Source organism: Grus americana, chromosome 8 (assembly GCF_028858705.1).
Source record: "Grus americana isolate bGruAme1 chromosome 8, bGruAme1.mat, whole genome shotgun sequence".
NCBI lineage: Eukaryota > Metazoa > Chordata > Aves > Gruiformes > Gruidae > Grus > Grus americana.
This window is the reverse complement of record NC_072859.1, coordinates 11,462,215-11,489,336: the sequence shown is the minus strand read 5'-3', so window position 1 is coordinate 11,489,336 and position 27,122 is coordinate 11,462,215. Positions and strand designations below refer to the sequence as shown.

The window sequence follows — 27,122 nt, the reverse complement described above, 5'->3', positions numbered from 1 at the left end:
TGCTTAGCATCATAAACATTTGATTACTAAACAGGCAGAACTGTTTTTTTAAAGTATTATAGCTCAAAACAATCACCACCCTTTTGTATCATAACAGCTGTAAAAGATGACAGTTTTCCAAATACTGCATTGGTGGAGTTTCACAAGGTCATCTTGGGATTTGTGACATGGTGAGGGACGGTCAAATGTTACAAGCAACAGAATGCCAACAATAGAGAAGGGTCAACTACATGATCCTTTGCCCTTCTAGCTGGAGCTGACAATTCACATTGAACTGCCCACTGCTTCTAAAATACTCCAGGCAAGTGGGTCATTTCTTCCAATTGGTTATCCCCAGAGAGAAGTAAGAGGTGGGGGAGGAAATACTGTGGCCCAGAGGCCCTGTGCCGGCTGGTGGATCAATGGCCAGTGTCAGCAGGCTTCTATTTAATGATGCTCGAACCAGCACAAGCCTCGCTAACGGCCATACTTACCACTGATACCCATACACAGGAAACAGGGTTCTGGAAAGACCAAATAATTATCTCATTTTGCAGTATGTGGATTTTATTTTTTTTTTAAAGGTGTACGCCTTGCATTTGATGTTCATAGGATCAGTCCTTAGATTTTAACAAAGAAAACATGTTCACGTTCACAACAGTGCAACATGACAACAAAGGACAGCTAGTAGCAAGTGTGACATGCTATGTGACTGCAGATCAACTTGCAAACATTTCCTATAAAGAAGCATGCAGTGTTTTGTAAGCCTTCTTAATATATATAAATGTATATAATTATTCCATATATATTAAACATTTTTTAATGATAATTTTAATGTGAGAAGTGTTTGGCAAACAAACCAAAAACCACAAAAAACCCAACAACAAAAACACACCACAGGAAAATACAAGACAGGGCACAACCCTTGTCCTATTTCTGCTCTTTTACAGGGACCGGGTTGTCGAAGTCATCTCCGTATCCATGTAAGCTCTGGAGTGGAAGAACTAAATTACAGAAACAAGATGACTGTACATGGTTCTTCAAATTAGTGACTTACTATCAGTATTGGATATTCCATGCAAACTACCTACAAAGACTCTCCCACCTGAGGCAGGATTTTTCAGCCAGACCATGAGGTAGTCCCCAAACACACAATACAGATCTCAGCTAAAGGAAAAAGGACAAGCAGCCTGTCCTTTGAATTCAGCCTAGTGTGTACTGCAGCTGAAGATCCTGTATTTCCAAAGCCTATCACACAGGCTACAGCATTAAAAACACTCTCCACAATAATAATGCTTTAAGACCCCTTTTTTCCCTACAAATTCGTTAAAAGTTTGTTGGTTTGTTTTTTTTTTTTTTAAGGTCCTCAAAGCTGTCTTACATCTGTCTAGCAGAGCTTCTGCCTTGGAGGAATTCCCTTCCAGCTACAGGTGGAAGCATGACAGCTGCTCAGACAGGACTTAAGCACAAGTCCTTCCTTGGGGCTTGATATCAGTGCAACTGCACTTGGCTCTTCCTATGCTTCTGAAAACACACTTTGAATTTCTCCTGTCCAGTGAGGAAAAAGTAGAGCAGGAAGAATTTTAGTCCTAACAGATCACACTGTGGAGAAATCATTCTCTAAAATAAATGTTTTCAAACAAGCAACAAAAATAATTTTTGCTAAGAATGCATATTGAATCCTGCAAAATTAAATTACCTTGTAAAGATAGTCTTCCACAAGAGTAAAAGCTCTGAATCACTTGCAGCTCCTTTTTTATTTTTTAACCTTTTGAATTATATTGACATTACAAATGAATGAAAATCAGAAGAAATTCTACCACGGTGGACTTGATGTACATCAGAGACGTGTGTTTACACAGTACCTCTAACTTTCCTGTTTCCCAGCATCAGAGGGTCTGACCTACGTGGCTGGTGCAGGGAAGCATGAGAAGAGAGCGGCATGTGCAGCTCTACCCCGTGCCAGTACTTGTTTGGAAGCGAACGCTACACAAGGCATGCTCGGTCACCATGTCCCCTCCGCCGCCTGTGCTGCACTAATGTGGGATGAGGCAGACAAAGGACCCCAGCTGCCAGACAGCCCAGACAGCTGCAATACCCCACAAGCAGGTCCAGGGAAACACATGCCTTGTAAAAACTCCAGAAATGATACACAGCCGCCTCCGCCACCCTGCCAGATTGGTAACTGTTAAATGATATTTTATAAGATCAGGAAAACATTCTTGGTTTAAGGGAATTGTCTCATCAGACTGAATTTCTCTCGATTTTGGATCTTCCAAGGATTTTTGCTTCCAAGAAGTTTGTGGTCAGAAGTTTCAAATTTCGAGTTCTCATGGGAGAATTTACTAAACCCAACTACTACTCTGAAAACTACACACATGCACAGAGAGGTCATTTTCCTCCTCAAATTTCAGTTTTGATAAATCTCTCTAGGCAAGTTCCTACCAGCAGATGAGAGTTTAAAAGTAGAGTTCCCATGATCACCAGTTACCCTGATACATGTTAGCCTCCTTCCCATCCCATCCCTGGTGGTAAGCTACCTTCCTCAAGGGAGGCTCCAGAAGGCAGAAACACAAAGTTATGTTCAGGATCCTGACTTCCCTGCTTCACCAAGGTGGACAGCACTGTGTCCTGCCAGGAAACATCTAGTAGATTTAAAAGGTAACAATCAAGAACGTTCAGGTCATAAACAGCACAAACTTGTAAATCAAGTTTTACTGCCAAAATTTTTATTTTACACTCAAGTAGTAAATGAATATAGTGTACACGTCATACAGGATACAGAAGTACTACATGAACATATTTATTTGTTTGCAACAACGGTTTCAGAAAATAAAACATCGTAAGTTCTCTGTTTCAGTATTTGACTTACCTTTATTGCAATACAAAGAACATTTGAGGAGTGGCAGGAGAACAAACAACAGCTATAATTTGTAACTGAGGAGCTTCTGACTGAACATAAGGAAAACAAGGTTTACAGTGAAGCTAACTAAGCATTGGAGCAGGCTGCCCAATCTCTATCCCCAGAGGTTTCCAAGATCCAACAGGCTGAAGCCCTGAGCCCTGGTCTGAATTCAGCATTGACTCTGCTCTCAGCAGGAGGTTGGACTAGAGACCTCTCACAAGGTCCTTTCCAACCTGAATGATTCTATGATTTGATTCAAGCACAATCAGCAGCCAAATTCAAACAAACTGATAAACATTTCCCTTCTTCCCCTCTCCCAACAAAATCTTACCAGAAAATACAATACTCAGCTTTAATGATCATCTTTACAACAGCCCAGCATGACTGAAATCAAAGAAACAACTGGCAAATGAAGTGTGCAGAAGAGTACCAACACCACACACTGAAAGGCAAACTAAGAGCCCTTGCATGATTTAAAATTATCTCTGTAACAGCAAACATACATTTTTAAATGTGTAAAGAGCAATAAACAACTGTTTAACAATCCTAAAGATCTTCCCAGTAATTTTTAAATGGGAGATTTCCTATTCTCACTGAGAAAGAACATGACAGGAACATAAGCAGGATAGCATCAACATTTGAGTTTCCAAGTTTCTACTAGCCCTCAATACACTGGCAGTGCCATGTTCCCAGGAAATGCCCCAGGGAAGCCAGAGAATGAAGAGCTAGGAGGTGGAGAGGAAGCAGGGAGCCCCAGAACATCTCTGCTCTATCTTGGGGACCATTTCTGTCCAGTTTGAGGCCTCTTTCTGTTGCTAGCATTTAAATGCAAAGCAAGCACAACTATCAGGAAGGCCTCAATGCACCTGATTTCTTATTTTTATTTCCGTATGGACAGAAGATTTCTATTAGACAAAGGTGTAAGGCCTCCACCCATCATTAAGGCAGTTCTAGAACAAATTAACTAATGGTATGACATGACACAAGCTGGCAACAAAGAATAAACATAAGATCTGAAGACTACTAAAAAAGTCTTTGTTTTGTGCCTACAAGCAACTGATCCACTAAAAGAAAAGAATTATTCTGGTGCAAATAAGCAGTGATTGACACACACCAAACAATCTCATATTCAGCTCTATATCCTACAGTCCCCAAAGTTCTTCGTTTCATGGAGAATTTTGCTTCTCAACCTCAACATACGTATAAGGATAATTATGAGCAAAGATCAGACAATTTGATCAACAGTGAATCTCTGCAAACACAGTCTTCCAAAAATGAAAGCCTGCTAAAACTGATAGTCAGATAGTGCACCGACACAGAAAGCCATGCACCCCACCATGCAGACAGACCTGAATTAGCTTTAAATGAGGGTAGTGTGGATAGAGAGTAGTACAGCACAACACTCAATTCTAGACCTAGAGGGTAAATAAGCTACCTCATTTGCAGCTGGCTCAACTGTACCTACACTACCCTGCAGCATAACAGAGCGTACCTTCAGTTAGGCAAGATACAGAGGGCAGCAAACCAGAGAAGCCAGTGTAAGGGTGGGACAGTAACAGAGAGGAGCATTGTGCCCAACACCCTGGATCCAGCCAGTGAAGCTCTTAAGCACATTCTTATTTCAAGCAATGGTAAAAGCACTGAAATCAAGTTGTTGTAACAAGAAAACCACTGTTAACTGTACATGCAGAAACAAGACAAGACAAAGTTACACAGAGGAAACACAAAGAAATGAGTGACAAAAACTTAGTTTTCTACTGCTTCAGATATAAAATCAAGGCCCAAATTCAAGCACTTTTGAAGTACTTGGAGGAACAGAATCTACTCCAGCTCTATTGTCCTGAAATAAGACCAAATCTGAGGGACTCAAGCGTCTAAAAAAAAAAAAAAACCGAACAAAACAAGTAGTAATTTGGTGGAGTTTCTTCTTCAGCACACAAAACAGCTAAAGCCCAAAGACAGGAGTGTAGTCCTGTCAATTCTGATACTTTGAAGGGAGAAAAGAAGTCAAAATGACACAGAGGTTAAAACAGTGAAGATAAAAGATAAAAAAGAACACAGATAATGAAGAGGGCTGGAATCTGATACTACTAACTTTGAGACATTTGATATGCAGGCATGGGAAAAGTGTCAGAGATAGAAAGGTTGTGGCCCTGGAAAACAGGCAAGTAAAATTGTCAGGGATGTTAGAAAATAGTCTAGAGGGAGTTAGGAATAAAAACTCTTATCTACGAATCTGAACAGGTCTGAGACTGTGGCTGGATACTCAAGGAATCATGTGGAGATAGAACTATGGGACAACCAAACTGGGGAAGGAAGCACTGGATTTTTGGGGTGTTCAAATTAAATTTTAAAGCCAAAAACTTGAAAACAAATTGGAGCAAGGATGTTTAGGTACATGAAATTAGGGGATGACAAATGAGGATAAAGGGCAAAGTATTAAAGAAGAGTAGCAGTTAGGGTGATGGGTGCCATCCCCTTCAAGACAGAAGAAAAAAACTTGGTTACTAGTGAAGGAAATGAAAGGGGGATTTACAGGAAGAAGTCATTCAATGAAAGGAGAAAGGAATCAAAGATACAGAAATAAAAGGGGCAAACTTATACAGTTAAACAGAGAAGCCCAGTTCAGAAACGGATTCTGAGAAGTGGAACAATTTTGAAAAAGATCTCATCATGTAAAAATCAGTATCAGTTTTGAAGACACATTTTGTATCAAGAATGAATGGAGAACTAAAATGAACAGCAAATCCACAAGCAAGCTCAACAACAGAAAAAAAAAGGTGGGATAGAAGTGGTTAAAAAGTCCATTTGGAAGGAAAATTAAGAGGTAAGACAGAGCTGAGTCCAAAGCTGTGTTGTGCTGACATACTCTTCAGAGACATTTGGAAAAGCAGGAATGGAAATTAAGAAATTACAAGAAAAAATGTCTGGGGAGAAGAATGGAAACAGGGCAATGTGAGAAGCAACCAAAGAAACCATGTATAGAGAAGCAGATAGAGATGAAAATAAAGACCAGAGAGTCAAAGGAAGTGAGGCCAATGAAGGAAGGAGGCAGCTGAGAAGAGTAAAGGAGTCAGAAAGGTTAATAGACTGGAGATCCCAAAAGGAGTGAGTGACAGGGTAGAGGAGAGAGAAAGACAGATAAGCTGAAAGAGAGCAGGTAGTGATCAGAGAAAGGGAATTTAGAAATGAGAGATAATAAAGTGAACAGTATTTAGTCAAGACAAGGTCATGGGAATGATTGAGGCAGTGAAAAAATCTGTTTAAAACTAGAAATCAAAGGTGTCGGGCTGGAAAAACAGAATGAAGAACAATGGGGTTAAGTACTTATCGGGGGGGGGACGACAAAACAGGCTTACACATGGTGAGGGATAAAATTTGAGAAGACAGAAACGAGTTGAGTTTAGCAAAGTCACAAACAAAGATGCAAACTAATGGCCAGTAGCAAAACTAGACACAGAGGACTTCAAATCAGGAAGATGGTAGAACAGACAACAGGACAGATGAAGCAGCAGCAGTGGACGACAGGAATCATAGGACTTCAGAAGTGAACTTGAAAGGGAAACGTTTTTTTAAAAACATCAACTGAAGAAGAAGGTTTGGGGAAGGGAATAAAGTTTGGAAAAGAACCTTAAAAATCTATAGTTGAGTCATGTTCAGAAACATAAGTAACACCCCACTGGGCGTGCCCAGTGCCTGTATTTCTCTCCTTGGGTGATCTTGGCAGAACGGTTTAGTTATTCACCTAGACCAAACCAGACATCAGAAATTAAGACGACCAGCACTGCCACTGGCTAGATGATGTGGGGATATGGCAGGCTTGGAAAAAATTTTTGACTGTTACAGAAGTATTAAAAGTGATGGAAAAGCAGTGATTTGAACTCTGCTATCCAACACCTTTACTTCCAGATTAAATTAACTCTCCACAAAGCAAGACTTGAAGGCTTTCATTGACTCTCCTTCACATCAACCTCCTGTTCCTAGAAGCTCAAATACCTGACACAGCATTCACCACCAGCATTCAAATTCAACCATTAAGATTCTCATCTCACTGTATAACAGCGAAGACGGACATTAAGTGGACAGATTGCGGAAAACAAACATCACTGTGATTTTGGGTCCCATTCAGAGATAGCGGAGAACCACTAGCATAAGAAGTGCTCCTCCATTTCCAAGCCTCTGTCAAGAATTTCACTCTATGGCTTTCTTAATCAGGAGCACGAATAAAACACCAGCCTTCTCAGACACTTCTAATACTGTATTTCATCTTCCAGTATATTGGCATGTTTTTAAAGTTTCTGCTCATTCCAAAAAGATGACATACGTCTATTGCTTGCTCATACAATTGGTAAACTGGATCATTAGAGTGCAACAGAAGAGGGTTGCATAAAAACACATTATTCCCTGCTACCAAACCAATGACATTCAGAAAGGGTAAGAAGTGAGCTGAGCATGTCATTTTTATATACCCTACTGATTACTATTTATTCACATGTGTATAGGAGGTTCACTCAAAATCACTGAAATTACATAAAACCCAGCCTAGCTATAAACAAGAGCTCACACGACTGGGGCCATAATGGGAACTCTTCATTATTTTTATGTTTTTCAGATATTTTCACATCAGTTTGAAAATAATTTTAGATTTGCTTTTAAATTTTAGATAAAAACACTCTTTTGGATTAATTATGACTATCTCTGATGTAGTATTTTTAGATAAATTCTTGACAAATAATACAAAAAAGATTTTTTTTAATGTACTGTCTTTTGTTACAGTCAAGAAAACTCACCTATAATCAACTACTGGAAGCAGTAAACTGTCCACAAGATAGGTACCATCTACTGTAACATATATATATATATATGTATCTGTAACAAGAAAAGTTTGAAAAAATATCATACAAACACTATCATTTTTACATTATATTTAATATATGTATGTTTTATTTCTATTAGACTACTGCACAGCAGGGGAGCTTTCAAGACAAGACAAAGATTTTATACGATCTCATTCAAAGCACAAAGTTCACTCATAAAGCAAGTTAATACTGTAGCATTACTGAAATAAAAGGAGGAGCTAGTCAGACATTTTGGTTAGAAATAAAACAGGTTTTCTTTAAAGAAAATAAACATGTAATGCCACAGCTTAAAATAAATAGTGCCAAATGCCACCATCAACAACATATGAAAAATAGAATGGTGTTTTATAAAAGAAAATATTTTATAAGTGTGTAGTCCACACGGGAGTGTTATAACAGACTTATTTTCATATGTTACTAGGTGTTTTACTTAGGGGATAGATTCTACAATCCCCAGTTATACAAGCAGTTCTACTAACCCATATGGGATTCTTAATTATAAAGTTTGGTACCAGAGTCATCTGTACCATTCATTTTACAGATTTTAAAATAGGAACAACTATTTTTTTTCCTCAGCACAAGATTTAGTCATAAATACTAAAAAAACAACAATAAAAATTTTAAATGCTTAAGCATGTGCATTTGCCAACTCTAACCCGATTTCTTCACACAATGTACCCTTCAGGGGGTGGGGGGGGGGGGCGGGGAGAGGCGGAGAACCCAACAATCTATTATTGGTTTCTTTCAGGAAGAGTTCAATACCTCATACGTAATATTAGATGCAAATAGCCTGACTGTGTTAGGGTTTAAGTGATTTTTAACTGTTCTAGTACGTTTCAGAAAAAAAATGGTTTGAGTGCTTGTGCATATTAAGAGCTAACCCTGGCAGCAAGTATTGCGCTGCCTTTTCCAATACAAACCATTTCATTCTATGACATATGAACTATTGTTATAGAACATAACCATCACTTTTAAAATTCAATGATCAGACAATAAATGAAAACAAATCCAGAGGTTGTTAGACACTAACCAAGGTTTCTCAAATGCTTCGTCCCTACAAATTGTTCCGCTGAAGTCCTACAGGATTAAGTATACACAGAAGCTAGAATGAAAACTAAGGATTCATCCTACAAAATCTGGAAACAAAAATAAAAAAAATGTATTAAGATAAGCTGATGATCTCGCACATATTATTTAAAAACTACTGTATTTTGCCAAACAATTTCCATAGTAATTGTAGTTTTAAAAAATGCAAAACCGGAAAAAACCCTGACCTAGCTTGAACATTTCATCCACAAACCCCCCAGCTGGATTTTTATTCTTTGAGCATTATAGCAAATCAAAAGTTAAAGCTGCAAAGGGAAATAAACAAAAAAAATCTGAGTGTGCAGGGAACTGACTGCATCTAGAACCTATGTGTGTATGTACATAGCGCTGCTTTTATTTGAACTAACTTCTTTTTACCCACATAAAGAAAAAGATTTAACTGACCGTTAACAGCTTCTTCGCAGTATCACTGATAATAATTATGTTTTGACAGTTCTGTATAAAAAGTTCAGTCTAGAAACTCAAGACATTTCAGTCCATTCTCTATTTTTACCACATTTAAAAAACAAGACAACTTCCTTCCTTAACAACAAAAATATTATTTAAGCATACCCAGAAAGGTACTAGGGTCTAACAAAAATATTCTGAATTTCCTTTTCAACTAATAAAGTATTTATAAGACATTTTGCACAGATATTTATTTCCCAAATGAAGGAGTGGCAACTTTCTCTTAAACATAAAAGCTAAAACTTACTTTTGCTAAATATAAAAGTAATTCTCAGGATACAGTATACAAAACCAGATATTCATGAGGAATACACTTTGTGTTATACTACACTATTGTATCTTTTCCAAAAGGTTTTCTGTATTTGAAAAAAAAAATAAAATTTAAATATACTGTAAGGCATTCAAATTATTTTAAACACAAAAAAATCTACAGACAGTGACATATACATAAACAGTTGGGAAGTTGTAACTTAAAGATTGCAGCTTTTAATCAGACCTTCTCATAAACGCTAGCCTCAAAAGAACCCTATTCGCTACAAGAAGCATCTGCATGGTTTTAAGACTTAACTATGCAGACTCCTATTGCCCCAGGGCAGTGCTGCACAAATCTATTGAAAACGATCAGATTGCAGAATCAACACCTTAAATTTTCCCAGAAAACCTCCAACAAATGTTTTATGTGCATTATGACAGAATAACAAAAGAAAAAGGGATGTTACAAAAATTTCAGCGTGACAATTTTCCTGAAACTATTTTCCCACCACATTTGGCAAGCAGAGAACTAATCCTATCTATTGCCTGTCTACTCTTACGCCAAGAACTGCAAACTACAATTCAATATAAAATACAATAACCTTCTATAATTATGTCCCTCTTAGAACAAAGATTAAAATAAACTGTGCTGATTCATACTTTCATAAATTACTAAAAAGGTGAGAGATTCAGACATTTTGCTTCTGAATAATAAGCCTAATATCTGTATCATGTGCAAAAGTGCAACTGTGTTTTAGAACTGAGGCCCAACTGAATACAATTTTGTTATTAAAGAAAATATACTTGAACCCACTTAACACGGAAAACAGTGGTTCTTGGTATCTTATATACTTTACATATTTAAATCTGTTGTAAAACTGCAAGTTAGTAAAAAATACAAAAAATAGAAATGAACAGAAAACAACAAAGCTTGTATATAAATTGGTTTACAATTCAAAGCACAACAGTAAGCTTCAAATAATTACATTTCAGTAATACACACAGAGGTGGGATGATTTGCTCAAAATACTTGGTTATTTCTGCTTTTGTCTTCATGATCTGATGTCTGTTTAGCTGCTCGCAGTGTGTGCATGCATACGTTTCGCTACATCATAGACATAGGTTATGTCTGGTCGCTTCTCTGGATCCGGGTTGATGCACATATTAACTAATTGTCGCAGCTAGGAAAGGAAAATAACATGTAAGAAAGCCAAGGATCCTGTCAATTAGTATTTATGCATTATCAAATTCAAATTAATAAGAGTGGCAAAAATTAGCCAAACATAGCAATTCTGCATAAACACATACACTCAACCCTCCCTCTCTCGACACACACTGCACAGTTTTATGCAAGCACATATGCAACATACTCCCGTGATTTTTACATTTTGTACTGTTGTCCAGAAAAACTGATGAGAAGACTTAAGTTTTAATCCTTTTAACATGCAACTTTAGACATGCATTTAGTCTCATAATAAGTCATTTGAATGAAAATTTCTGTGCTTTTGGAGGGCTACGCCAGCAAACCGCAGAAGGCTGAAGCTCACACCGAGAAGGAAAATTGGGACTGCTCGCTCATTCTCTCCTGATACGAGAGTTAGCCAGCAATAAATGGCATTGCTGCATGACAGGTTCCAACAAACAAAAGGCAGCAACTCTCCTTACAACGCACACTTAACCTGCAGAACCTCCTCCTGCTAGAAGCTACACAGGCATTCAGAAAGCGACAGAACAAACTAAACTCACTGAGGGCTCTTTAGTATAAAGACTCCACATTTGACTGAGGAAATCTCTGAACTTAAAACTGGAAGCTGGGAAAGCATTTTGGGGAAGTATCACATCATGCTGGCCCTGTTACTCCACTTGCCCAATGCTGGAGACCTGATATTGGAATAAATAACCTTTGGTCTATGTCCCAGTATCTAGTCTTAGGATTAGATCACTCATTTTTTCGTTACGGAAAGAAGCACATAATTAACAAATATGTTCACAGAAGTCTCTATTTGGGAATAAACAAAGCACTATGACTAGAAAACACGGTATTTCCACAAACGCCATAATTTACTGGGCCTTCTATAGTGCACATATTCAGCAGAAGCAACCCTGAAGAGCTTCCACACCACTTGGATACTTCTCATTGCCTCCGCAAACTGGCAGAACAGTTGCAGGTTTTTCTTCCTCCCTTGATATGCCTAAGAACTTACAACATTAGAACTTAATAAATTGTCTGGATAGCCTTCTGATGGAACATTGATTTTAAATTGTGTGCACCTCCCGAACATTTTGCAACACGGAATACACCTGCTTCACGATGACTTATTAGAATGTTTACCATCCTTTGCAAAAGCAACTTCATCAACTCTGAAGCTCTTCCGTTATGCTTTTTAGCAGCTTTGCCAAATTTCCCTATAGCACTGGGAGAGGGACAGGGGATGAACGACCAACAATAAAAAACCACCTTGTGATCCACCCTTCTATGGCAATATGTCAGATTTGGTTCAGTCTCCCTCCCAGTACTATTAGGTAAGATTGCTGAAAAAATCTGTAGTTATTGCAACTAACATAGAGAGACGACTTCACCACAATTATTCAAAAGTAACATAGATTGCATATTCAAATCTGCCATCAGAGAGTTTCCTTCCTGCTTTTTATAAAAAGACCAAGAAGGATTTTAAATTATAATTATACTCCTTTCACTTTTCAGAAGATTAATTTAAATGCATAGGAATAAGAAGTCCAGTAGTTAAGTAAAAAACATTGCATACCACTATTTAGAACTCTGTCCATTAGCCTTTGCAGAAACATTGTAAATTGTATACAATGTACAGGTTTTTCATATTTAACAATACATAAAACTATCTCACTAGACATCCCTCTTCTTTAGCAAGAGTTTAATATTTAAAAATTAGATCATTAATTCTGAAGATAGTGGTCAGATTGCTGGATTGAAAAGAAACATATTAAAATAATCTGGAACAGACTTGCTATTTGAATCTTAAATATGCTAAGTGCATTTTGACTAATGGAGTTACAAAAGGCATCGTATTGCTTCTGGCAGCCAATAAATAAAATACAATACCACTGACAGGAAAAACTATTAGCCTGTAGTAAGTCCCAATCATTTGGAGAATAAAATGCTGGGAATCACAAATAACTGTAAGAAATAATAATTGCCAACATGTAATAGAAATATGCAAAGCAAAACAATCTCCTGTAGAAGAAGCAGGTGGGACACAGTGTAAGCAACAGGCACAAAGTATTAGCAGCTTGCTACGCAACACCTCGGACAGACTGCATGGAAACCAGGCAAGACTGAAGAAGAGCCAAAAACCCAAAGCTTGAAGTTAGACTCAAATAAGTAAATATTGTGTAAAGAGAATACAAGTGTAATTTATCTGCTGAATACGACATCGTCTTGTACATTTATCTTTCTCTGTGAAGACTTCCATCTGTTCAATAGAACTACATACAGTAAATAAAGTCTTACTAAAAGACCTTGAAGGATTGAAACCTATAAAGCTACCATCAGAGGGGAAAGAGTATTCTTTCACCTCTTTTCACCCAACCGTATATCAACAACTTGACTGTAGGTAGAACAGCATAAGCACACCTTCAAAAAAATTTACCGCAGAAAGCAGGAGAAGCCTTGTAGTCTTTTCAATCCCGGCCTGTGGGTAACTCTGATTTTGTTTCCTAAACTGAATTTTGTCACCTAAAAATCAATCTCAGACTCAAACTGTTTGTTAAGTCATTACACAGGAAGCCTTCCTTCAAAGTTACTTTGTTACTTGTTACACTATATTACAATTCAAAGCTTCAATAAAATGGCCAAGAAGATTCATTGCTTATGAAGACACTGTAGCAACACAGTAGCGTAAGGCCTTAGGTCCTACTAATCCCTGTAAGTACACTTGCAAAATCCAGTTACCCACATGGTCTCTTGACTGGTGGCTTTCTGCAGCTTATTTTTTACCCTAACCAAAATGCCTATGTAGCTACTATTGCTAGGATGCAAGAAAGGCTCTACAAAAATATGTTCATGGTAAGGGACAGTAACTGAATCCGTTTACTCAGAAATTCTCTTCCCAACATGGTGCATGAGGTGAGCTCAATTAGTGACAAACCTTCACTATTACTGTAATGAAATAAACATAGATTTCTGTCGGCTATGAGTCTTAACGTTTAAACATTGGTCACTGCTATTACTGCAAAATCTCCTTTCCCCTTCCCAGTCCAGAATCTCAGTTTTAAGGCAGGAACTCTGAGTTGACTATGCCTGGCATGCTGCACAATGACAGTACAGATTCCTGAGTAATTTAAAAATCCTTGAGGTCTTTTGAGCCTTGTTATTGAACAGTAAGCCTTTGGGAGAAGGTGAATTAATTTTGCTGTACAGGATGAAAACAGTTAAACAGGAAGACAGCCTTTCAGGACTGAAACTGGGACCATGCTGGATGCCAATACTTGATGACAGCACTGTTCCTTTAACTCCTAGAGGAATATCCATTTCAATAAACCTGAAATCCATTTGTCAACCCCTCTAGTATTAATAAAATTTCCGATATAGTAGAAGAGGTCAACAGTACTATGGGAAGAGGCACTGGGATTCTCAACTCAGACTATCATTAGAGATAGAGTAATTTTTTATTATCTAGCACAGGCTGGCCAACAGGCAGAGCAGACTTATGACTGAGCTGGAGGGATCTCCTGTTGCATCCCCAAGCTGCAAACTTCTTTAGCTGCTTATTGTTCTTAACCTCCTCTGTGCACTTAGCACAATGACTGTCTTTAGCCTGGAGCTGCACCTGACACCGGAGCAGCGGGACACACTTTCTTTAACTTTAGCAGGTTTTTCAGCTATGAAATAAATAATTATCACTCAAGTCGGGGAAGGGGGGGGGGGGGGAAGACAAAACTATGACAGGCAAGTACTCTGCATTGCTAGCCAGCTGAAAAAAAGAAATTTTCATACAGAAAATTTTGGATGGGGAAAAAAATCCAAACTCTTCTTACTCTGAATAGGAGACCTTCTTGAAGTCCTTTCTCAGTGTTGTTCTCCAGCTCTTCTGGTGGCAACTAACACTGCCATTCTAGACCTCCTGGCTCATTCAGCCTTCGCACCTGGGTAGGAGGCTGGCTATGGACTTTAGAGGAAGTGCACCTCCATCAAAGGGTAGACTGAAAAAACTTCATCTGTCATGAAAGCAACATGATACTAACATTGGCTGACAGGATTTTAAGAGTATTGACTGGGGGTGGCAAGGGAGCCCCAGCTTTGCACTCCCTAAAGCAGAACAGCTTTCAGTAAATGCTAAGTACTCACCCTGAATACCAGACATTCTTTAGGAATATTCAAAAATTGAAATAACCAAAGTTGTTAAACATTTGAAAACCTTGGCTTATGACTCTACTGCTGAAGCAATAGTTCATGAAAATGCATCTTAGGTTTTAAAAAGAAAAAATATCCAGCTGTCCATCTATCTTAAGGTGCATCTTTCTGTCATACTATTCTCTGATGACACACAGATGTGATACATTACTAAAAGGTTAGTCTTACAGAGTTCAAAATTTAGAAAACTGTCACATCTTAAAAATCATTAAAGTTTACTTTAAAAAAAAGTTTCTCTGAAAAATACTTATTTTGTAATGAAAGTATTTACAGTCCTATATCAGAGGATGCAGAGATCAACAATCAGTGAAATTTTTTCTTTCAGAAAATTCTTTGTTATAAAATATGAAGTGGGTTTCACTGTTCAGTGATCCCTGATCTTTACTGCTCAGAGTGTGCTTCCAACCTGGTTAAAGGTTTGATATCTAAATTTCCAGTACAGGTGAAACATTTAGGACAGTATCCTAATCTGACAGATAACACTTGTTTGTTTATATTTTTTTTAGAGTTCATGCCAGCACAGTAGTTTTTTTTCATACAAGTGAAAAAAAAAAAAAAGATATATTTTGGTGCAATAACTAATAAACGTATCTATTTTTCCATGTACCTTAGCAAAGACACAAGTCTTCATACCAGAACATTAAAAATGTTCCCATTACAGTCTCCATAGTTGATTACTTCTTTTAAGTAACGATTTTCATATCTTCATACATATCATAGCTCTGATTCTCTAATTATGCTTTAAAATAACTTATGTGTATTTTGCAAATAACTGGTTTATCCACGGTGCAGAAGTACATGCCTGCTTAGAAATAAAGAAAATGTAACATGTTGTGCTTTGCATCTGTTTTCAACACTGGAAAATATACAGATGTAAGTAAAAGGTGGAATCTCTTTCCCCATCCAAACTCTAGGACCTTCTATCTGGGCCAGACTTTGATATTTGCCCCTTGGCTGGGAATCTGCATATCCAACTTCACACTTAGCTGCAGTGAAGTAGCCCTGCAGGCAGGCCAACTTCAACGAACCACTAGTGGTATCATCATTAAAATCCTGCTGAAGGTCACCATGGAAACCGCCTGCTGAGGCTTCACTGCTGCACTCGGCATCTCCTAATCAGCTACCATGTGAAATGCAAATTCAGACAGTCTGAAAATTAGTCAAGAAGAATAGAGGATGAGGATGCAGATATGTGAAATATTCATGCGCTTCATGGAAAAAGGAAGACAGCATGAATGACACAACAAAGAACGGCCCCTGACATTCTTGCTATCATTTTGCATTATTGTTCACACCCTACTGTATTTCCAGGCCTCCGGTTCTGAAGTTGGTTATATGAACTGCCATATTTATAGTCTACAATAAATAATAATTAAAAATGGCCCAGATAAAAAGACTAATTGGAAAATCCACAAAGAGATATAATGCATAAATTACACAATAGATCATTATTTCATCCTTTGTAACATCGCTAAATTATCTTTTTAAGTCCAGTTTTTTTCATAAAAGGGGAAAAATTGTCACTATAAATACAAAACAAAATACTGGGCGGTAATCTTTTATTAATAGTCCAATCACTGTCTTTGAGCATAAAAAAAATTTAAGGTTCAGAATTACAACCCCTACTCTCTAAGTGAAATTGCACAACGCTTTAGGTTTATTAAAAGTCTTTCAGTGCTCATGTTTATTTGAGTTTTCAAAGTAATCTTTAATTCATGTAGGCTGAATTCAATTAGAATTGGGTACTAATACTTGTTCATTGGTTTACAGCTTCTATCAGTTTGCCCTGTTCTTTTCAAAGTGGGAAAGTATTTCAAAACTGGCATCTCAGAACATTAACAAGCAAGCATTTGTATTTTTTCATTCTGTTACTCACACTAATAAAAATATTTTATTTTGTTGTTTTGTGTTTATTTTTTTTCAAGCTTAAAAAAGCAATACCCCCCCTTAAAGGCATTAATGACAGTAAAGAACTGTTACCTATCAGCTTAAAACAAACACTGCTGCAACATGCACAAGTATATTGTAAATTCTATTATATTACGTCTGCCTATATTTCCCTGAAATTTACTGTTAGTGTTGTCAAGAACCACTCTTTCTTGCAAAAGAACTGCCGTTCAATTGTATCGAACGGCACGTCGCAGTTTTATAATGTGGACAAATGGGAACTAAACAATTCATTTTTACTGGTGAGTTACATTATGTCTATTTTAATGCAAGCCCCTAGAGAAAAAGGGCTAGTGCACTAGTTTACTGTGCAACATAAACTTGTATAGTTGTGCTTTTAGAAAAGCATACTACAGATGTAAGACTCAATCCCATTCTGGCATGTAGAACATATCATTGTGCATTCTGGGAAAGCATTCTGTCATACTTGCAAGGAAGCTCAATGAAATTAAGAAGCTAACAGTATGAGGTTTCCATCATTAATCCCCCAAAATTTAAAATCATATCAGAGACTTGTTTTGACAGGAACATTTGAGTGAGTTCAACAAGCAAACACTTATGGGCATAATCTGCAAATAACATAAAAATCACACAAGTTCATTTACTTCCCTGGAAGTGTGCCAGCTTACATAAACTGAGAATCTAGCCCATGAAAAGGAAAATTACTTACTTCCTCTGAATAGTGATCTGAAGGGAGAGGTGGGTAGTCACACTGTTCTATCTTCTTGCACAGGGAGTACAAGTTCATTTTATCACCATAAAAGGGACTCTGCAGTGCAGCCATCTGTTTAAAGAAAATGTATAGTTTTCTTTTGTGTTTAAGTAAACCCGTTTTGTCATAAAATCTGCAATACTAACAAATCAAGTGATTTTTAACGACTTTCGATTCTCTGCTTAGAAGTGTCACAGTGCTAAAAACAGAAGCTCCAAAACTATTACTGTAACCAGTGTGTACTTATTCTGTCATACCTGTCACAATCCTTATATTGCAATATTTGATTTGTATACCGTAAGTTTCATTAACAGAGTACGAGGAGAAACTGAGCAGTCTCCGATACTGCTGAGCGTGGAGGGTCCTTGGACCGTGAGGGAGACAACAAAAACCCAAACCCCACAATGGAATTTTCCTCTGAAGACTGTTTGGAAGAAAAATCATAAAAATTAATTTAAAACACTATCTGATCTAAAGCAATAATATACGGTGAAAATGCTGGGTAACAGTAGTAGATTTTGTAACCTTCTATAGCTATTACTAGAGTTCGATAAAGTGATTTTTTTAAAGCAGGAAAACTAAAAGATAACAGCTATACTTAAAAAAAAACCCTAAACCCAAAAACTTCATAATTCAGTATGTTATTCGAAAATACTTTAAAAAAAAAAAGATATATCCCAAAACATCATCGGAAGTGCAGAACAGGCACCCATGACTATAATTTACAATGGTAATACAAAAATAACTGTTGGAGAGCACTTAAATAAATCATCAGCTTAAGACCAGCATTAGTAAACCTACGCTTTATTTCCAGACAATGTTACAACTTGACATTTACGGCGGAAACAAATGCTATGGTTAGCAGGATTACAAATTTAAAAATTCATTTAAAAAAATCTCTCCATTCTGTTCAAAGCCTTCTAAGTCTTTGAACCGCAGCAGCACGAATGCTGCTTTGAGTGCAGTGCTGCCCCAAAGTCAGTCACCCTTTTCTACATGTGCTAATAAGTTTGATTTTGGAAGGACAATGTGTACATTCCCCAGACAGGCAGAGTGTGTGTGAAACACGCTAGTCCATGCTGTGCTACTCAGTGAGCTTCAGCAGGGACAGGACAAGCTGAAAATGGCTCTCATCTGTCTTGTGGTCTTCCAGATAGCAGTTTAACTCTTTCATGTCTAAGCACTGATAGCACTGGGGGAAAAGCGCATGAAGAAAATTACCAAAATTCTCTTACATTCACTTTATATCCAATAAAAATGGTCTCAAGTAGTTCAGTACTTTTTCATATTACCTTCGAGTAAGAATAAACAATTTTAAAGCTCCCAAAAAGGACACTATACCACAGTTCCATCCTACACTCCTCCCAAAAATGCTGTAACTGTATTATCAAAATAATGTTAATTTTTGGATTTACATGACATTGTCTCTTACCTTAAAAAGAATGTTAAAAATGCAAGCTAAAGACCAAAAAGAAGGAAAAAGAAAAAAAGAAAGAAAAATCAACTGCAGGATCTGTACGCATGCAGAAATTCTAAATAAATGCACAGCTACTCATTTTCGTACTCTAGGTGTTCATTAAGAAGTACTTTTGTTTGAATGCTGCGGAGTGTTAAAAAAATTCTGAATGTCCCCTAAGGAGTTAAAACAGGAATACTATATTTTCATGCATCTCCTGCTTTGACAGATGAAAAATGTCAACTGTCCTGTTTTTATTTTCAAGCTTTTGCACTATTCATCTGGTTCATTAGTGCATCTCGCTGCTGCCCCTGACAGCTGCTCGCCCTCTCCTCCCAGCAGCTGAATTTTTCAGGCTAATTTGATCCTCCACACTGAGACGATCGCTAGAATGATTGACTTGCTCCCTGACCTCCAGGGTCTGACTTTCCTGATTAGTATTCTGGGGGTGTCTGAGGGACGAAAGCCCACTGTCTGTCTTCGGGGCTGGTGGCAGCTCTCTCTCTCTCTTTTTTTTTTTTCCTTTTTTTTTGAACTGTAAGCCACCAACCTACAACCCTGTAAGGATGCAATTGCTACGCTGAACAATAAAAGGAAATGTGTAAAACCTACTTTTCCATGTAAAGGTCCATGTAGCAAAAGCACAGCATCTTGATTTTAATTAGTAAAGTCTACTTTGTTGCATATCAATTAAAACTCCAGTGGTAGTGTTTTTGAGGTTTCAGAAATACCTGGGGCTCTAAAAAAATCAGACTAAAATATACTTTTAAAAAAATCTTACTGGCCACAGAGTTCACATTGAATAATAGACTGTAATATAGGTTAGAAATAATAATTTTTAAAAACAACATTATAGCAAATTAGTCTCAACTTAAAACATAACTGAAAAGAGTTTAGCAGCAATTAAACATTTACTGAGAAGTGAAACATGCCACAGCTTTTCTTCAATTAAGCTGGAGAGAATCCAGAGCACATATCAACATGAAATCAAAGTAATAAAACACGCTAACATGCAGGCAATAGACATATCGCAAAATGATACTGAGCACAAAACTGCACGGATAATCAAAATACCGTGCCTTAGTCCTCCCATGTCTTGAAGAACTTTTAAATTATTTGAAAGTGGTTATTTAAAAAGAGAAAAATGATAAGCATATATTTTGTGTTTACTCTACCCAAAATTTCAAATGACCAAGCAAAAAAAAAAAAAAACCACCCCATAAAAACCCCACAAACATCTGGTATGCTGTAGAATTAACTAAATGGGATAAATGCACCTATAAAAAAATTAAAAGCTATAGTTGAAGACACTGGCATACACTAATATATGATACCTCTATAATATATTAACAATAAGTATCCCAATAATTACTTTATTCTTATAGTAAGGAAAAAACACCCGAACATAATACCATATCAACTTAAATACCATCCTGGTAGAACTTCTAAAATAAATAGAAATATAGTATTTAAAGATGCTGAGCTAATCAATAGAATTAAGATATTTAGCTATTTTTAAATTATTTACCAAAGAAAAATATTAACATAGGTGTTTAATATACTGTACCAGTATCAAAGCAGCAAGCTAAAAAAAAAAAATCTTTTAAAAAGTGCCATAGATTTCTAGCCAGCAATTTTGTGTCATATAACACAGAAGAAAAAATAGCATTAAAACATGCTTATTTTATATAATAATTAGTTATTCAAGGGTTTTGTTTGTTTATTTCCAGATTAAAAAAACAAACCCTCAAGAAAACCAACGAGGGGAAGAGAAGTAGTAATACTGAGAAATCCTCATCTACCTTTATACTATCTTTAGGCCCCTGCATGCGCAAGCATGTAAAGTGGAGCATTGAAATTGATGGTGGTTGCCATGGCCAGTACTAAGGAATCCCAATACAGGATTAAGTTTCAGTTCAGGATTTAAACTTCTAAATACTTGCTATCAGGTACTGGCCTTCATCCCGGTGAACTGTCCCAAAGATTTAGTAGCAACAGCTACGCATAGATCTGTAAACTCTGTAGAACTGCCATATAGTATATTTGCCCTTTTAATATTTAAAGCAAAATGTTAGTGATAGTAAGTAAACTACTATTACTGGAGACAATTCATCTAGTAGTAACATACAACTTTAACAGGCTGGCACTGTTTTCTACAAAATCCTGAAATAACAGGAGGTGCTGATCCTGTTGAAGTGGTGTTAAATGAGTTCTGCTGACTCAGAGGCAGGTGGCTTGCAGGTAGTGAGTTGGGTATATTAGCTTTTACCTAGAACACAACTAGAAAAGACTTCACTGCCATTGCAGATGGAGAGAAAATTTTTTCCAGTATCCTTCAACACAAGTGTTTAGTCTTTTGATCAACAAATGATATGCAAAGAACTTTGAAGACACAGTTGTCTTAGAAGCCTACCTGTTCTTCACACCTTTGTGCACCTCAATTTCAATTTGCCCTTTATTTTCTCAGAATATAACATCACTTAAAATTGTGTCACCTACCAGTCTTGACCATAGTAATAAAAAAATTAACAAATAATTATAGTTTAACCAATTGGAAGAAAACAGAGAGTTGAAAAATTACATATGTCTGTGCAGAAGTCATTATCCTGAAAGTTAATCCAAACTGGTAATAATAAGTACACAGTAACCCTTTTTTTATTGTTTTACTTACATTTAAAAAAAAAAAACCTAAAGATATTACTTGCATTGAAACAACTATATTGCAGTTTTTGAAAGCATTAGTTGCATACTTGCATCAGTCCTACTATTTCTCAATACATTTATTCACCAAAATCATAAAATCAGCACAGGCCATTGAAACAGCTAAAAGAATTTTACATGTGCTTGCCATTATTCATAATCCTTCAGTTATGCCCAATCTTCAACAAATTGCTGTAAGATCTTTGTAGCAAGCCCAGTAAAAGGCAAGTCTTGAGTAACACACAAATAAAAGAATTTCATATGCTGAAGTTACATAAGAGTTCTCATTGCTAATATTAAAGACAGACATATAGTAGCTGAAAAGTAGCTTTTCCACAATGCTATGTACTTTTCTAAACAACAAAAATATAGAAATTGATCCTAACACAGTGCTTAATACATTGGGGTGGGGGGGGGAGCAATGGGTGGGGAGCACAACAGTGTTAAGTTCACTCAATATATCAATATTACCTCATACAGCAGACAGCCTAGAGACCAGATGTCAGATTTGAAGTTGTAACCATTTTCGTGTATTCTCTCTGGAGACATATAATAAGGTGTACCAACTGCAATAAATACACAAGTATTTTTGAATGTAAATTTCTGTTGTTATAGTAGTAAAAGTACAATTTTCCTGGCTGAAAAAACCATTTTTCATCTTCTATATTTCTCATTTTGCTACACATATAATTTCAATTCATACTTATGACTCTTCAGTTTGATAGAAATACACACGAACTACAGATCTACTTCATCCAATGCAGTTTTTTTTCACTATTGGTATCCAATTACCAGAATTATTCAGTTGTAGAATACTTCCAAATTTTGCTTTTAAAGAAGCCCGGAAGTAATTATTTTCTTCTGCAGAAAACCAAGGGAACATACTACATGCACACACACACACACAAACATATCCCTGCTCCTTTCCAAATTGTTATCACTGCGGCTGGAAATAAGAACAGCCAGGAATTCTCTTCCATGGCTTTTTTTTTTTTTTTTTCCTTTTACATGAGCTGTTTGTTTTCCCTTTTGAGAATACACAAATCTGAAAAGGTTGCTTTTGAAACTAATAAACACAATTTAGTTTGAATATCTGAAACTAAAACTGAGGCTGAAATCCAGGATCTTCAGCTACCCAGAGAGGAAAGCAGGAAAACCTGCACGCCCAGCAGAAGCCGAGGCTCCTACGAGCGACTCGGCCATCTGCAGCAGGACTAGACTCTGTGAGGGCTTTTCAGCTCCCGGATCTGTGCCTGTCCTATCTTAATCCTGCCCCAGAGCTGAGGGCTCTGGAGATGTCTGTTCTTGAAAAGTAGCATTTATTAGGACTGTCCCAGAGCAAATCTACATTGGATGCTCCAGGACATCTCCCCACACCTGTGTCACAAGTTACTTGGAAGACAGAAATTCTGCGAGAAGTTTCAGCTCTGTAAAAAAAGCCATTAAAAAAAAAGTATCTGAGTGATGGGTTCATATGTGACAGATCAATAAAAAAGAGAAGTTATGAAAAATAACAGTACTGGCAATTTTGGTGCACTGTCTCTGAACTTTCTCCCTATATACCCCAAAACGACTGCCTAACAGCAAAGAGAGTCACAGATCTATGAAGATTTTCACGTCAATTTTGTGTGGGATATTTTCTTAAGCACTGAATGCTGATGATGAAAACCAACTGAATTCTGTCACCTCAATATAAATTGGCTTTATTTTGAAACTAAACACCTTGCAACATAGCCAGAGATAAAAATCAGCACTCTCGCTGCAAACCACAAAAATTAGAGTACAAACCTCACACTATTTTATTTAACATAAAGATGTCATTATCACTTCTGCACTTCTGAATTAGCCTCATCTATTCAGAATTGATCTCTGTATGAATACCGGAAACAGAGATATAGTGAATACAAAATTAATTCCAAATCTGAATAGTCAGTTTTAATTAAATCAGATTAATAATTTTAGTCTCATAATTTCCACAAGTTAAGGGTTTTGCTTTGACAGTGTGCCCTATCTTTTAGAAAGGCTGACGTCTCAAACTACATCACATCATATTCTCTTAAGGAGGAAGCTGGGAGGCAGGGGGGACAACAAAAATAACCTCCTCAAAAAACAATCAAAAAGACCCAAAAAACCACAAACAACAGGAAAAAAACAACTTTCCTACTTTAAAGGCCCAGCTCAGATTGGGAAACCAAGTACCACCTTATCCCAGGTCAGGACACTGCTGCTGGTAACCCATCATTTCACCTGATGTCCTTGGCAAATGATACTGAAAACAGTATTCCAAACCAGTATAAACTGAGAAGGTGCTTCTCTAACAGATATGCAAGGACAGAAGTCCCATATTGCATCCTACAATGAATGTGGCCCCCTAAATGTTTTGGGAGAGACTTCCAGCCCCCAGGAAAGCAGAGGGTACTGCAGTCGCTCTCCCCAGAGGCTCCCTCAGTGCTGGGCTGAGGAACTGCTGCAGCTCTGAGCTCAGACTAGGAAAGATCAAGAGCTTCAAAGGAGAAAGGCTGGGGAAAGGCAACTCAAAACAATGTTCATATTCACCCACAACAGAGGGTCAAGAGGGATGGTCTTTTCCCTGTGAAAGGACAGGCACACAGATGGGTGGACTGCAACACCAAAATAGCTACCAGAATATCCAGATTAACTCTTATTCTAATGTATCAACAGCAATACTTTAGTGGGTGTTCAATGACAGCTGTCTTAAAATTGGAAACTGTAATTAAACAACAGTTGGCATGACATAGCTTTCATATTTCTATTATCCTTACTGCTGTACTTCCTCCCTGACTTGTGAGCTTGGACACCTCTGAAAACTTTCAGCTGTATTTTGCATCTATTAATTAATACACTGGTTTAATATATTCTGATGCTTTGTTGGCAGAAATCACCTAACAATGAAAAAAAAAAGCTTAATAGTAATCTGGTTCTTAGCTGGTTCCAGCAGCACTGCCTTTGCTGCTCTGAGACATCATGCAAGTAGCTGGCAGTGAGTAATGTGCCAGAAAGAGGCTTCACAGAATCCACAGGGGGCAGCTGAAAACACAGAGGTTTGAAGGTTCATAGTTTACCAAAAGCAAAGGTAATTTTAACCAGTAGCTCTGGGGTCTGATATGACTGTGAAAGATTGATGATAGTGAAAAGGAAGAACAAATGCTATCATTTTACAGCGTTTAGCCTAGTGTAACACCTTAACTGCAATACAGCCTGAAGCCCCTGATGACCAACAAGTGAAAGGAACTGAAATTACAGTCATGGTACTCATTGAATCACAAAAACAACCTGAAGATCTAGACATCATTACTACTTGTAAACTGTTTTTAACAGAACATGACAAAAGATTCATTATTCTGACATTCAGGAACTACTGAAGGCATCGCAACGATTCTTTAAAACGGTGAGCAATCTCGGTAAGTAGCACTGTACTGCTGGCAAGCTACTACCAGATGTAATTACAAGTTATGTTTCCTTCCTGGATCATTATTTTCTCTGTTAAGTGAGATACAGCATCACAATACTATAAAGACAAGTGACTGACTTTACTCAGCTGAAGACACGGAAGTGGGATAATAGAAGACAAGGATGCAACACATTAAAGTGCTTAGTTTTTTAAAGAACAAAAATGTTTAACTTTAGCATTCTGTTCACTGCATTTGCACATCTCTGATAACCTGCAGGTCTGAACAGTAATCTCCTTGAAAAAGGCCTGGACCAAATAAACTGCTTCCTCAGAATCTGCTGCTGATGTGGAGCTCCCTCCCTTTAAAGATGCCGCAGATCCAGAAAGTGTGGTTTCTTTATGCAAGCTTTCTGCTACTGCGAGAAGCAATGGACATAATGGCAATAGTGTTATTAAGGGGCAGGAAGCTGGATCTGAAGGATCAGAGGCAAAGAAACTATTATGAAGTGAGTTATGATATAAACAGTCCATCTTATTACCTGCATAAATACATAACTCACACTGCAGCTGAGGTAAAAAGGAGAGTGTGTTCATTCAAAAACTGACAATACATTGAGGAATGAAATACAGTAACTAGCACTAAGTACTGTCAAGCATTTTTAAGCTAGGAGAAAAATCTGCCCAGTAAATGTTAATACTACTTATACAAAAAATGTAACAGCTGATTCAGAATGTGTTTAATAGACTAGTTTTAAAAAGACTGTATAATTATTACTGGCATTCCATGCATTGGAATATGTAACTATGAAGTTCAGGAAGGGGGTTAAAATCACTTTAGTAACTCTTCTGATTTTCAAAGAATTCCAAATTCAATTAAAAGAATTCCAATTCAGTTCAAAAAAAAGGCCCAATTTAAGTAGTCAAAAGCTACGGTTTGTGAATGACTTAACATCTGTGAGATCACAGGAATTTTTACAATACAGAGTTCAACACAACATGCAAGTGCTTAATGAGATGAATGGTTGCTGCTGAAGATAGACAAACTAAGTTACAAATAAGCTGCAGTTCTGGGACAGTGAGGGTAACCAACCACTGACACAACAAATTTGCAATAACAATTTTTACTTATTTTAATGTAGGTGTAGGAGATTTCTAATTCATAGGCTTGTCTTCAACCACAGATACGGGACCTAATATACTGCACTTATTCAAAGTAATTCTACAACCTAGCCTACCTAATGCAAATAGTCTAACTGCAGAAATGAATCTATCAATATCTTGGTTATTTTGTAATGTAGCATTGTAACAGCACAGTAATTTCTCTTCAGCTTTCAAACTACTGTAAGAGATCTCAGGGTTTTGTAGATAAAATAAGAGCTGTTTTAATACTGCTTCTCTGATGACTGTGATGAATCAGCTGCAGACTTCCCTGTTAGCCTTACCGTACACTGAGGGTGCAGGTTCTCAGATCAGTTTAGTTGAGAGTATGAAAGTGGAGCTTATTCTATTCACAGCAAAACAGTGCTGCATACCACCACCTCAGCACTGGCTTTGAATCTTCTGCGGGGTTAGAGATCCATATGTAAAAGGGAAGGAGAGTATCTGCACACATTTTTACAAGGTATTTCATTCCCACAACCTGCATGAGTTTATAGTCAAATCCCTTATATCGTAGCTCTCTGCTGGGGACAGAGGTACCATGGAAGTGACAGAAGTTGTCAAACCACAGAAGACACACCAGAATTCAATACAGATGATCCTTTGCTTTCAAGCATTTCAAGAAGATTGCAGGTCTGCTCCTTTGCCCTGCAAGAAGGTATTCACATCATGGCAGCAGTGTCCGCCTGGCCAACATACTATGCAGTCCTCTAGCACAACCACACTGGAGAACTGATTTTTTTTTTTTTTTAAATTTGGAATTGAAATAGTAAAATAAGGACTACCCTTAAATCCACTG

At 37.2% G+C, this 27,122-nt stretch overlaps 1 protein-coding gene across 3 annotated transcripts in view; it reads right to left on the bottom strand.

Moving 5' to 3' along the window:
• Positions 1 to 2,686: 2,686 nt before the first annotated feature.
• The window catches only part of NEK7 (NIMA related kinase 7), a 77,570-nt gene continuing 53,134 nt past the window's right edge, over positions 2,687 to 27,122 (bottom strand). For all 3 annotated transcript variants that reach the window (XM_054833625.1, XM_054833623.1, XM_054833624.1), the window contains 3 exons: positions 22,225 to 22,319; positions 17,556 to 17,669; positions 2,687 to 10,730 (listed from right to left, as the gene is read on the bottom strand). In XM_054833625.1, coding sequence (XP_054689600.1) covers positions 10,620 to 10,730; positions 17,556 to 17,669; positions 22,225 to 22,319 — 320 coding nt within the window. In that variant the 3' untranslated portion in view covers positions 2,687 to 10,619. The remainder of the gene's footprint in view (positions 10,731 to 17,555; positions 17,670 to 22,224; positions 22,320 to 27,122) is intronic.